The 13,618-nt window shown below is 29.8% G+C and overlaps 1 protein-coding gene across 1 annotated transcript in view; it reads left to right on the top strand.

The window, feature by feature from the left end:
* The window catches only part of LOC136989533 (probable phospholipid-transporting ATPase IIA), a 59,927-nt gene that overhangs the window by 18,633 nt on the left and 27,676 nt on the right, over window positions 1-13,618 (top strand). The window contains exons 5-13 of the mRNA XM_067287732.1: window positions 1,140-1,307; window positions 1,388-1,534; window positions 2,081-2,161; window positions 2,231-2,380; window positions 3,863-3,952; window positions 5,600-5,670; window positions 7,324-7,489; window positions 7,567-7,623; window positions 13,256-13,555. Coding sequence (XP_067143833.1) covers window positions 1,140-1,307; window positions 1,388-1,534; window positions 2,081-2,161; window positions 2,231-2,380; window positions 3,863-3,952; window positions 5,600-5,670; window positions 7,324-7,489; window positions 7,567-7,623; window positions 13,256-13,555 — 1,230 coding nt within the window. The remainder of the gene's footprint in view (window positions 1-1,139; window positions 1,308-1,387; window positions 1,535-2,080; window positions 2,162-2,230; window positions 2,381-3,862; window positions 3,953-5,599; window positions 5,671-7,323; window positions 7,490-7,566; window positions 7,624-13,255; window positions 13,556-13,618) is intronic.

Below are 13,618 nucleotides of genomic sequence, written 5' to 3'. Positions count from 1 at the left end.
AACTGATTTATAATTAATTACTCATCACTTTAAAATTTATTTGCTTAGACTTAACTAATGAAAATACAAAGTAAAGAGAGAACATGAATCACACAAATGAAATGTGATGCCATTACTCTTTTAAACATCTGTAGTATTAAATTAAAGTTATTTGTAATTTCTGTTTTTTTTTTTGTAAAAAAAAACAATTAGTTAGATGTTTAGCATCTAACTAATTCAGTAATAAAAGATAAATTTAATTAATGAATTATTTAATCATTAAATAAAATATTACAATTAATTAGTTAGTAAAAAAATCCTTTTATTATTTGTAATAATAATTACTAGGCCAATCTGGTGGATAAATGCATTAAGACACCATTTCTAGTTTGCCAGATTGTGTGCTTGCATCCTACTTCAGAAAAATGCTTGTGATTATCAGATTTTAATAAAGCCATTAATGTGATGTTGCATATTTTTATAAAATAATAATATTTTAATACAAATATTTCTTTTATAGTTTTTTTTTCATTTACAGACAAGATCACTACATTTTTAAATTTATAACTTTAATATTTATAAAATAAAAAAAATTCATTAAATAAAACTTTTTGGTTATTAAACACTCTAACTAATTACATTATCTAAATAAATGTTGAATTTGATTTGTTTGGAAGAAATGTGTTTTGTAAAGATTTGTAAGCATACATTTTATAGTGTTTTACAAAAATTATATAAATTAAAAATGTTCAAACTATTTATATAAGAATTTAATATTTATATGGCTTTGTTTGGAGATATTATAAACACTTTATCATTTATTATAGATTATTTTAAAATTACACAAAATTGCTGTTTAAAATTACATCCAAAATATTTTATATAATGAGGACTTGCTTTAATTAAGAATTTTTAAATAACAAAATCTTTAGGGACCTTTATATTATATTCTAAATATTTAGTCAGTTTCTTTTAAAATATTGATATAAAGGAAAATTTCAATGTTGTTTTTATCTCTTCTACGTTTTAAATTATACTTACATTTATAACAATATTATACACTATGAATTTAATATAAAAATTATTACATCAAAAACATTATAAATTTATAAAACTTTAATCCTCACAAAAATATTTATTTATAAATTTTTCAATTTTAGGGTTTTGTTTTAACTGTGACATTAATTAGAGAAGCAATTGACGATATCAGGAGGTATAGTCGCGATAAAGAAGTCAATAGCCAGAAATATCGTAAACTTACATCTCAAGGAGTTATTCAGGTGCCAAGTTCTGATATTAAAGTGTCTGATTTGATTATTGTCGAGAAAGTAAGTGTAATAATGCAGAGTTTTTATGACAGAAGGAAATATTAGTAATCCTTATAAATAATTAACATTCTTTTTTGCAGAATCAGAGAGTTCCTTCAGATATGGTGTTTCTAAGGACAACTGAGAAAAATGGTGCTTGTTTTATTCGTACTGACCAATTAGATGGAGAAACTGATTGGAAATTAAGATTGGCTGTTGAAACTACGCAACGACTATCATCAAATGAAGTATGTACTAAAAATATATATAATTAAGTTTATTCCAAAATAAATTGCACAATCATAACTATAATAACTTTTAATGAGAAAATATTAACTTTTGTTAAATAGTTTTTAATATTTAATACTTTCTGAATTTAATTTTTATCATTAGTTTCTTATGAGAGTGTTTATATAAAAATAGTCACTAAATTTTGATATATATTATTATTATAAAACTTTATAATACTTTTATAGCACTAATTGTAATTAACTAATTATAACACTAATTATTTAATATAAACAAATAAAGTCTTGTTTAATATAGAGTTTTATCATAAAAACTGAATGAATTAATTTGGATTTATAATTCTGAGGCATTTTAAGTGTAAACTTATTTTAAAATTATGATTGAAGTGAACAATTTTTTATTAAATGATATTTATATGAAAAAATTTAAATTTTTTCTGATCACTTTATATAGCTTTTTACATTTTTATATAAATTAAAACTATGCACTATAAATTTTAAAAATATTGAATAACTGAAAGTAATTATTTGAATATTACTTTTCAGGAATTATATCAAATAGATGCATCTATATATGCAGAAGAACCAAAGAGAGATATACATAGTTTTATTGGAAAATTTACACGTGTAAGAATCTTTTATCTTCTATAACATTGTTAATTACATTTTAATATTTTCAAATATAATAATTAATAGCATGATGGAGAGGGAGCTGAAGATTCTCTTGGAATAGAAAATACTGTCTGGGCAAATACTGTCATTGCATCAGGGACTGCTGTTGGAATTGTGATATATACAGGACGAGAAACAAGAAGTGTTATGAATAATTCTGAACCAAGAAGCAAAGTAAATAATTTTAAATTAAATAAAAGTTTTATGGAAATATTATTTAATTAAAAGTTTATAGTACATTGAATTGGGAAAAAAATTATGTTTTAATAAAAACAAATTTTGTTGGATATAAACATTATTTTTGTTGTTATTTTAATCTGCAGATATTTTTGTTACTGATAGTTAAATAGAACAAACAGATTTATTTTAGTTTAATATTTTCCTTATAAGACACACACTTTTGCTTATATATTACACTTACGTTAATTGTAGAAAATTTTTGGCCTAGATTGAAAAATGACTTGTTATGCAGCATCAAGTACTGAAAAGCTGCATCAGAGCTTTTAAAATTGGAGTTTAATGATAGTGATAGCCACAATATCAAAAAAAGGGTGTTGTACTCGCTACAACACCCTTTTCTTGATATTGACCCAGTTACAACATGCTCGCTGTTGTTATATCCATTTTTTTTTAAATTAAGAAAGCTTTATGTTGATTAAATCTCATGAAATAGAAAAATTGCTTTATGGAAGCATAAAATATAGAAATAATTCAAATTTGAACACTTCTGGGCTTTTGCTCATCATCAAGAAGCATTTTTGACAATACACAAAAGTCTAAAAATGCTTGAATTTTGGATTATTTCTAAATTTTAAGCTTCAGTTAAATCATTTCTTTATTATATTTTACTCTCATGGAGTCTTTCATACAAATCTCATACATTATGTTATCATACTTAAATATAATAAATTATAAGGATGAATTAAATGAAAACAGAACAGTAGCCAGCTACAACAGTAGCCATTATTTATTTTCAAATGTAATCACCAAAATTACACAAGCACTTGTCCCACTGTTGCACTAAGTGGTGAATACCTCATTCGTAGAAAGAGTCTGGCTGAGATTGAAACCAGTTTTGAACAGTGTCCATAACTTTGCTGTCCGATTGAAAACGTCGATCCTGCAATGCTTTTTTTTAGCGGATCAAAGATGGTGAAAGGTCAGGGCTGTATGGTGGGTGTTCCAATACACTCCACCGAAACTTCACAAGCATGCTCAGTGTGCAAGTGGTCATATGTGGCCATGCATTGTCGTGGAGCAAAAGCACTCCAGAAGACAACATTCCTGGCTGCTTGGCTTTGATTGCTGCATGCAAGCGTTCCAGGGTACCATGTTGCTCTTCTTTAGTTGCAAACATGACACAGACTGATTGCCTGCCAGACGACACTCCTGGCCGACCGCCAGCTCATACCACATGGTTGTACATGCTTACCAAGGGTGAGTCCATTCCTCAATAGGGTTTCTCCTCTTTCACCTCCCACTCTACATCTACACACAGTTTTGTTACACTCACATACACATACACCGAATTATGACCACTGTTCCGTTTTCATTTGATCCACCCATATAATTTAAAAAATTACTTTTGTTAAAGTATATATTAATATATTTATTCTCTCTCATAAATATCTACATGTAAATTTACTCTTCTTATAGGTAGGATTACTTGATATGGAAATAAATCAGCTAACAAAAGTTCTGTTTGCTGCAGTAATTGGACTTTCTATCGTAATGATGATATTAAAGGTACAAAGGATTTATTACAAAATGTAATAAAATTTATTAAATGAAATATATCTATATCTAATTTGATATACAGTTGAATTCCATTTATCCAGCTTAAATAGGACCGGGCCCAATCCAGATAATTCAGAAAATTTGTTAACAACATAAATAACAGTTTATATATATTTTATTCTATATTTCTAATTTCTTCTCCATTGTGACAACAACTTTCTTTTTCTAGACATTATTTTTACAATGTTTACTTTATTTCACAAAAGATTTAAAGTGACTGAAACTCAGCAAAACAATAGTAGCTGGAGGTGGTGTTGAGTGAATAGCTCACAAGGTTATAAGCAATAAATTTTATTAACACAGTGACTGTGTTAATAAAATTTATTGCTTATAACAGAAGTGCAGCATTTTTATTAAACAGGGAAGTTGCAATTTTTTATAATTGAAAATCATAAAGATTAGAAAAGATTCAATAAGCTCTTCAGTAAATTCGAAGAATCCTCTCGTGTATAACAATGAATAGCATGTGCCAGTTCATAGAAAACAAGTTTATTCTTGCAAGTGCAATATTACATTCAGACAAGAATATACTTAGGGGTTTTTTGATTTTGTTACATTTATAGGTTTTCTGTATGTCTATTTTTTATACTTCTGAAACAGAGATTATGTTTTATAATCTGGATTAATGGAATCCAGATAAATGGGGGTTCCACTGTATTTCGATGTCTAAATGCAATATCAAACAATTTTAGGAAACTTTAAAAAAAAACTCAGAATTTCAATGAAAATAAAACCTTTTAGCATACTTTTTTGCAAATATGTTAAGAAATTTATCAGTAGTTAGTTTATAGTATTAAAATATCAATATTCAATCACACACAACCTTGAATAGCAGCAAAAAAGTTTAATTAACTGGAAAAACTAATGTTTTCAGTCATTTTTAATGATCTTTGTCAGGTTGCTGTTTCAAAAATCAAATCTTTTTCCAGTTGAATAAACCATTTTGTTGCTGTTCAATGTTTCTGTGTGATTGAGTATATATTGTAACAGTTGTGTTTTTTTGGAAAAATAGTATCATTATTGTATTTATAATAAAAAAATGTACAAAATTTCAAATATTTTTGTTTGTTGATTAATCTTCAGAGATTTACAATTCTAAAGCAACTAAATTTTAATTGATATTTAATTGCAAGTTCTTTGTATTAAAGAATTTCATGTACAGATAGTTAAGTTTGTGATCATTCCTATCTAATGATATTTTTATATTAAATCAAAGAAAAAAATTTTATCTTACCCATTTTAAATCTGAATTATTAAACTAAGATTTGGAGTAAAAAAAGAAATTTGTATTTCTTTTAATAATATGTTCGATAACATAATAAATGCTTGATCTTGTAAGCTGGTAAAACATTTAATTTGTCATCTAATTGATCTCTTGTATCTGGGACAAAGCATATTTTATCTTAACTGGAATTTGAATTAATTTTTAGAGTGGATATTTGATTTGCATATTAAAATTAAGGGTTTAAGAATAACAATTATTTTATTTTAAGGTGTGTTAATTTTAATTTGGAATTTTTTTCATAGTTTCATATATTTAGAATGGGCATTTGAAAATTGTTTAAATTTTAAATACAAAACTATTGCATTTTTCAGGGATTTGGAGGAACCTGGTATCGCTACCTCTTTAGATTTATTCTTCTATTTTCATATATTATACCAATCAGGTAAGACTTTTAATTTGAATTTAGGTTTTGTTGCAGAATGTTAACTTTTAAAATTATTTTAACCATATTTATTTATTTATACATTTTTTTAAAATTTAATTTAATTTTTATTATAGTAAACTCTAGATAGACTAGAGATTACTGCCTCAATTAATAAAATCACAGTTAAAATACAGATAAACAATTGAAATAAAACAGAAAATATATTAATAAACCAGAATGAAATTTACTAAAATACATTTATAATTAAAAATAAATAAATTGAAGCCTTCACAATTTATCTTTCTTCACAACATAGGAATTTTTAACAAATTTTCGTATTTAAGTGAGGAAGAGCCTAAAAAGAAAGAATTGATTTCTATGTATTCATGTGGGAAATGGATGAATTATGAAGACTTTAATTTGCTTGTATCTTCTAATTCCAAATATATTTTAGCATATTTATCTAATTTGTAAATACAGTAGAGTCCCATTAGCCGAACTAATTGGCATGCCCTGTTCAGATTAGCAGATTTTCAGATTAACCAAATAATTGAAATAATGCAGAAGCAAGTAGTAAAACAGGTCTGGTTTATATAGATCAACACCATCAATGACTTTTGTTTCTTGTTTTTGTGTGTAAGTACAGTATAGATTTGCTGTTTTAATAGGCCATGTCAAACACTGATTTATTAATTTTGTACAGTATTAATACAATACTACAATAAAATACAATTTTTTTGGTTGTGGAATTCTAAGTCTTTTTATACCATTAATATCATTTAAATTCAACTGGAAAATACAAAAATATGTATATTTTGCAAGCTAAAAAATTTCCTCTCCATCGATTGAAACATGTTCAGATTAGGTGGACATTTGGATTAGCAGTGTTTGGACTAGCAGGACTCTACTGTATTAAAATGGAGTTGTTATTTGTTCAGAATTTTAATATTCAAATAGAATAAATATACAAGTAATCACTACCAACTGCAGGGTTATTTTCAAAAAATGGTACAACTGATATAACTAGTTGTGAAAGGAAAGTTCAATGGACGATGAGTTAAGGACTATATTTATTGGTAATCAGAATATTATAATAATGTAAGATTTTTATGAAATTAAATTATTGCAAAACCATGGTTGGGAAACTGCAGTTGAAAGAGGATTCCTGTATATATATTATAATGGACCAACAAAATCACTGTATGAATGCAGAAACATTACTGTTCCTTTGTTACAAATTATTACTCTTGAATTGCAATTATTAATAAATAATATTTGCTCAAGATCATTTATTGAAGTTATATTCATTTCAGAAAGAAATAAATAATTTTAAATGTTCTTTTCATTTATTTTGTGTTTTATTTTGTTTCCTCCTCCTCTCTCTTTAACCCCCAACTAAAATAGATTATTTAGCTGAATAGTTTGGCATTGAGAAAGTTTTTGATCTAGATATTGAATATTTAGTATTCTGCCAATATTGAATATTTACTTTGTGGATGAATATATCCAAATACCAAATGATGCCAAATATTTGGCCCAACACCAATATATTCTGATATGAAGCTATTTTGTTTATTCTATCTGTTATTTTATACTCGAGTTATTAAATTAGAATATTTTAAATAATTAGATTACTTTTTAATGATAAATTTTTCAATTTATTGTTTTCAGTTTACGTGTGAATTTGGATATGGGCAAAGTTGTATATTCTTGGATGATTCAGAAAGATAAAGATATATCTGGAACTGTAGTTAGAAGTACTACAATTCCTGAGGAATTGGGTCGGATTGTTTATTTACTTTGTGATAAAACTGGAACGTTGACAAAAAATGAAATGGTAAATTTGTTGAAGTAAAAACTTTTAATTCATTTTATTTTAATTAACTAATTTATTTACTAAATATTTATTTTCAGGTTTTTAAACGACTTCATTTAGGCACAGTCTCTTTTAGTAATGAATCATTTGATGAGGTAAATATGTATGAAGCATTATCAATAAAAGACATACATTTAAATATTGGTAAAATATAAATCATATATAATTTTAAGTTTAAAATAATATTTTTATGGAGGTTCAGTGCTGATAAAATCTGGAAAATTTTCTTTCCACCACTGTTTAGTTTTCTTTGCCTCATGAGTAGGTACAGAGTCTTGTTGGAATACCCAATGCTGGTTGCAAAGTGCAGCCTATGGAAGAACAACAGCTTCTAAAATATTCTGCAGATACACATCTTGAATGATTTGATCACTCCTTTCACAAAAAATGAGAAGTTTTTCTTGATACACAAACCCCTCCAAAACCATGAATGACTGTGAGTTTTGGGGATAGTGGTGACGGCATAGTTTCAGGGTCTTCAGATGGCACCTCATCTGGGAAAAGACACTTTCCCCATTGTTAACCTGTGGCTTGTCATAGCAATGCACAACTTTTCTCCTGGTAGATGCATTCATTTGCTTCAGTTAGTAGTTGACGCTTTTGAAACTTGTAAGACTTCAGTCCAAGGTCTTTTGCTATCTTCAGAATTGATTCACAGTTGATCCTCATCTCCTGTGCAATCTTGCACATCAGTACTCTTGAACTGCACTGGACTCTCTTCCTAATGATACAATGATTTCTGGCAATCCTTACAGTGTATTTTTTTCCCCTCTGCTTTCATTATGACCAATCTCTCTAAAACCTTGAATCATATCTGAAACTGTCGTACAATGGTGAAGTTGAACAACGTCACACTGTCTTTTTCCATCTTGAAAAAGTGCAATGATTGAATCTTTGTGATTTAATGCTTTTAACATTATCAATTAAACAAAAATCCAAAATTATATGATTGTTACTGTGGAAATTCACAACAAAGGACAGCACATGCACTATGGTACTTCTGCAGTAAATCAGTTCTAACTTTTGTCTGGATAATTTATTATCACTAGTTATATAGGTACAAAAAATAAAAAAATAATAAACTACGTTTTATATTAACGAGTTGTCATATTAACATCACTAGAAGGCAGAGTATTTTGCTGTTGGGTTTTGTTTTTGATAATATAACTCAGATGTAGAATGTTTGGTTTTTCAAACTTGGTTTCATGGATACTTTCTATGATAAAGAAATGATAAAAACTTTTATTTTTGAATGACTTTTAAGTAAGGATTTTTTAGAAATAGAAGTTTAAGTTATAAATGATAATGAATTGTTATCATACTTTTAAATTATAGTAAATAAGCTCAACTTTATGCAATTACAAAACTTGAAACTAAACTTAGATATGGAATGAATAATTACAGTACATTGATAGTAGTTGTAAAATATTTTAAATTTAATACTTCTTTTAGTAATTAATTAAAGACATATTACTAATATAAAAGCTGGTGTGTGTGTGTATGAATTCCTTATAACTCCTACAATTATTGTCAGTTCTGATGAAATTTTGGTTATATTCATTTTACATTTTGATGGAAAGTATAGGCTACTTATTTTGCAGAAATATTAGCTATAGAATAAACGTTTATGGATTTTGAATCAGTGATTGCACTTATGTTGCAGTGATGACAATGACCACGTGATGTTCATGCTTGACGAAATTTCCCTTAAGTTGCATTTTAAAATATTTTGGCAAATGGCATATTTTAAACTTACTTCATTAAATTTAAAATTTAAACTTTAAAAATGATAGACACATCATGCCACTTTTATAATAAATTTTAAAAAAATCTTTTCATAGTGACCATGTGATATTCTATTATCCAATCAGAAGTAACAATCTAATGAACCCATTATTTAGAAGGGGGTTATAACTTATCTAATTCACATATGTATAATTCATCTTTGTTTTATCAACGTGGAATTAAAAAGACTTGCTGTTTTGTTGAAAAAAAAACAAAATGCTCAGCAGAAAGTGTAAGAGTAAAATTGGTCAGGTAAATTCTAGATCTAAAGCAGGGGTCACCAAACTACGGCCCACGGGCCAGATCCAGCCTGCAAGGTCAGTTCATCCAGCTCGCCACCACACTGTGCCACAAATGAGGTAAAATATGATTATTTATATGGAAATATCATAGTTTGTAGATAAATTTACACTTATTTTAATTTTTTATACATAGTATAAATGCCAGAAGTGGTCCAATCTGATTTTTGCATCTGACAATAATATAATTTTCAGGAAAATCAGTGAAATAAAAAATTTGGTGACTTTTTACGACTTTGGATATCAGAGTGCTTTTTGTGTAAGTACCTGCAATGAAGTTTCTAACAAAAGCAATTACAAGCTTGCTGCAGCAATTGTGTGTGTGTATTGGTAAATAAATATGTTGGTTATCTTTATTTTTTTTGTGTATTCAGTGTGCTGTATTGAAAAAAATGGTTATCGGCCCATGCTTGTCATTCTCTTAGTTATCTGGCCTGCTGTAAAAAAGTTTGGTGACCCCTGATCTAAAGGAATAAGAACAACTGAGACCCCTGAAGGCTGTGAAGTTTGACTCGAGCAACATCAAGTAAAAATGGCTTTGTCAAGGTCTGCAGATGCAGCATCACACTGTCAAGCTCAACTTGAAGCACTTCTCAATTCTTCAATCTACTTGCTCATAAAAAATATTTTGTCATGTTTGATGGGAGAATTTCTAGTATATATATAGTGTGTTTGTCAATAGGTAGGGGTGGATCTGCAGATGTGCAATAAATTTTGCTCTTGGATCCAATGATCTGTTCCAGAGGTATTGGGTTCCAAAGTTCTGAAATTTCTCTACCATTTTGTGTAGGGAATCAATAAGAAACTTTTTGCAACATGTTAACTAGTGGAATTTGGCCAGAAGAACTTTGATTCTATTGGATTTACCACCTTAAATGTGGTATACAAAGAAATTTTGTAATCCATCTTTATAGTTGATGTTGGGAATGTGAATATATTTTGTATCTACACTGAAATTTAATGTCTGACAAAAGTTACTTGTAATTTTTAGTTTAAAATAACTTTTTCTGTTTATTGCCTTATCCTGAGGGTAATGCAGGTTTTTGCTAGTTATTAATGATTCATTAGAATTTGTAAATTGAATTCATTCATTTTAGTTTGAATATTGTCCTTTGAGATTTACATTACATCTTTCATGATAATGTTGCTTTTTCTGACAAAACCATTCAGATTTAGCCAAATCCAATTATTCCCTATAATGGACTATGTCGTAAGATAGCTCAAAGATTTTTCAAAGCTGCCAACTTTCTCTCAAGAACATCCAGTTTGCATTGCATGAACTGACAGCATGAACAGAACCTACTTGTCATTACAAAGTCTCACTAGAATGGAACAATTATTTATGTATTTAATTTCTATAGTGTGCTCTGTTAATTAGAAGCTTAACATGATGCTTCATCTGACATTACCTTGATTCTTTTACAATAAAAGTGTTTCTAACTTTTGTTGATATTGTTGGTCATTGATGCATATTATCAGAATCTCTTTCAGGCAATCTATAATAATTCTAGTTTTTTGTACTATCCACTCAGCAGTGAGGGACGTATATATACGTCTAGGGAGATCGTGTGGCAATGGTGTGGGACGTATATATCCACTAAATTCTTTTGGGGGTATCGCCAAAAACTACCGCAAAAAAGAAATTCACATAAAAAGTGAATTATGTAACAATAAAAAAAGACTTTTCTTTACTAGACATAATTGTTTACAAAATCTTTTTCTGAACGGTAAAGAGAAAAAATGCGTGAAAAAATACTTTAAAAATTTCCCAGGTATATTCTCCACTACTTTGGGATAGCACCATACCTGACTATCCCACTGCTGAAAGGCTATCTTTACAGAGCACTGGAACAAAATTCTTATTTGTCAGTTTGTAGATTTGGCAAATAACAATTGTTTCAACATTGTAAGGTTCAAATCATGTCTATTTATTGATCCACTGTCTGTGGATGTGTACTGAACTCAGATTTCTATAGGAAGGGTCTACAAGACATGTTATTAGATTAAAAAGCAAACTTGAAGTAAATTGAAATAATTACATTTGAAACTTTAATTTCACAGTTCAAACATTATCAAATTTATATTAATTTAAAATATTTTTGGATTAAAATATAATAAACATAAAAAGAAAAGAGACTGTACAATATACACTACTGGCCATTAAAATTGCTACACCAGGAAGGAATGCAAATAACAGATTGATATTTATTAGACACATACATCATAGTGGGAAGAACAATTAATTAAATTTACGGGAAATTTGGAGGTATAGATCTTGAGAAAGTCAATACCCAGAGCAGTCACCTCTGGCAGCAATAACAGCACTTATCTGCCTGGGCATGGAGTCGAACAGGGATTGGATGGCATGTATGGATACAGCAGTCCATGCAGCTTCAACACTATGCCACAGGTCATTGACCGTGGTGACTGGCAAGTGGTGGTGTGCCAGTTGCTCAGCAATCATGGACCAGACATTTTCAATTGGTGAGAGATCAGGAGAATATGCTGGCCAGGGCAACAGTTGAAACATGTTCTGTATCAAGGAAGGTCAGGACAATACAGGCAACGTGTGGTCGTGCATTGTCTTGCTGAAACATAGCGTTATGGAGGCCTCGAAGATAGGGCAGAGCCACGGGACTCTGCCCTATCATCACATCACTATCATCCTTTAACACATCAGAAATGTAATGGCTGCTGTTCAAAGTGCTGGAAATGCAAACAAGAGGTGATCGAGACGTGTATCCAATGGCACCCCATACCATCACTCCAGGTGATGGGCCAATATGACGAAGTTGAATGCATGCTGGCAATGTACGTTCTCCATAATGCCACCAAACATGGGTGCGGCCATCATGGTGCTCTAAACAGAACCAGAATTCATCTGAAAAGATGACGTGATGCCATTTCTGTGTCCAGGTTCATTGTTGATCACACCATTTGGAGGTGCTCCTGCCTGTGATGCAGCGTCAAGGGTAGCTGAAGCCATGCTCGCCATGTTGACAGTCTATGCTGCTGCAAATGTCATCAAACTGTTCGTGCAGACACTTGTTGTCTTGCAAACCACCCCATTACTTGACTAAGTGTTTGTGATGTGGCTGTATGATCCATTAAGACCATGCAGATAAGATGTCTGTCTTTTCAGCTGTTAGTGATGGGGCCACTGAGATTCTGCATGATGTTCAGTATGACTGTCCTGAACCCATCGATTCCATATTCTGCTGACAGTCATGGGATTGTGACCAACGCAAGCAGCAATACTGCGGTACGATAAACAGCAATCCCAGTAGATTACAATTTGACCTCGATCAAAGTCAGACACATGCTGGTAGGCATTTCTCCATCTTACATGAGGCATAACAACAACAATTCTTACCAGAAAACAACATTCAAATGCAATTTCTGTATGAGAAACCTGCTGTAAAATCTCTTCTTGTATACACATTGTAGATGTCACTACCATCGCCTGCCTTACATGAATGTGTTGAAAAGCTAATCATTCGCATATCACAGCATGTTCCATCTGTCATGCAAATTTCATGTGTGTGGCATGCCGCCTTCCTGGTGTAGCAATGTTAATGGCCAGTAGTGTATAAAGAAAGTATGTAATTTGAACTTCTTTATAATAATAATTGTGATGTCTTAGGTTACTGCACATCTTAGAACTGCATATGCACCACTTCCTTCAACTCCTGGTGGAATGGGAGTAACTCCGAGTCGTTTCACTCAGCAACCTAAAATGAGACGCACAGTAATTACAAGAGTTCAAGAAGCTGTAAAAGCATTGGCTCTGTGTCATAATGTCACCCCAGTTTACGAAAATGCATCTGTAACTTCAGAATCAGAATCATTAGAAATAGAACAAGAATTGAAAGAGGATTTTGACACGGAAGCCGATCAACAGATAAAACAGTCATTTGTTTATCAGGCATCAAGTCCAGATGAAGTTAGTATTCAATTTGTTTGCATTGTAAAGTATTTTATGAAATATTTATAATTTGAGATTTTA

The sequence above is a fragment of the Centruroides vittatus genome, unplaced genomic scaffold, assembly GCF_030686945.1.
Source record: "Centruroides vittatus isolate TY-2023 unplaced genomic scaffold, ASM3068694v2 scaffold_654, whole genome shotgun sequence".
Classification (NCBI taxonomy): Eukaryota; Metazoa; Arthropoda; class Arachnida; order Scorpiones; family Buthidae; genus Centruroides; species Centruroides vittatus.
This window is presented reverse-complemented; position numbering and strand designations above follow the sequence as displayed.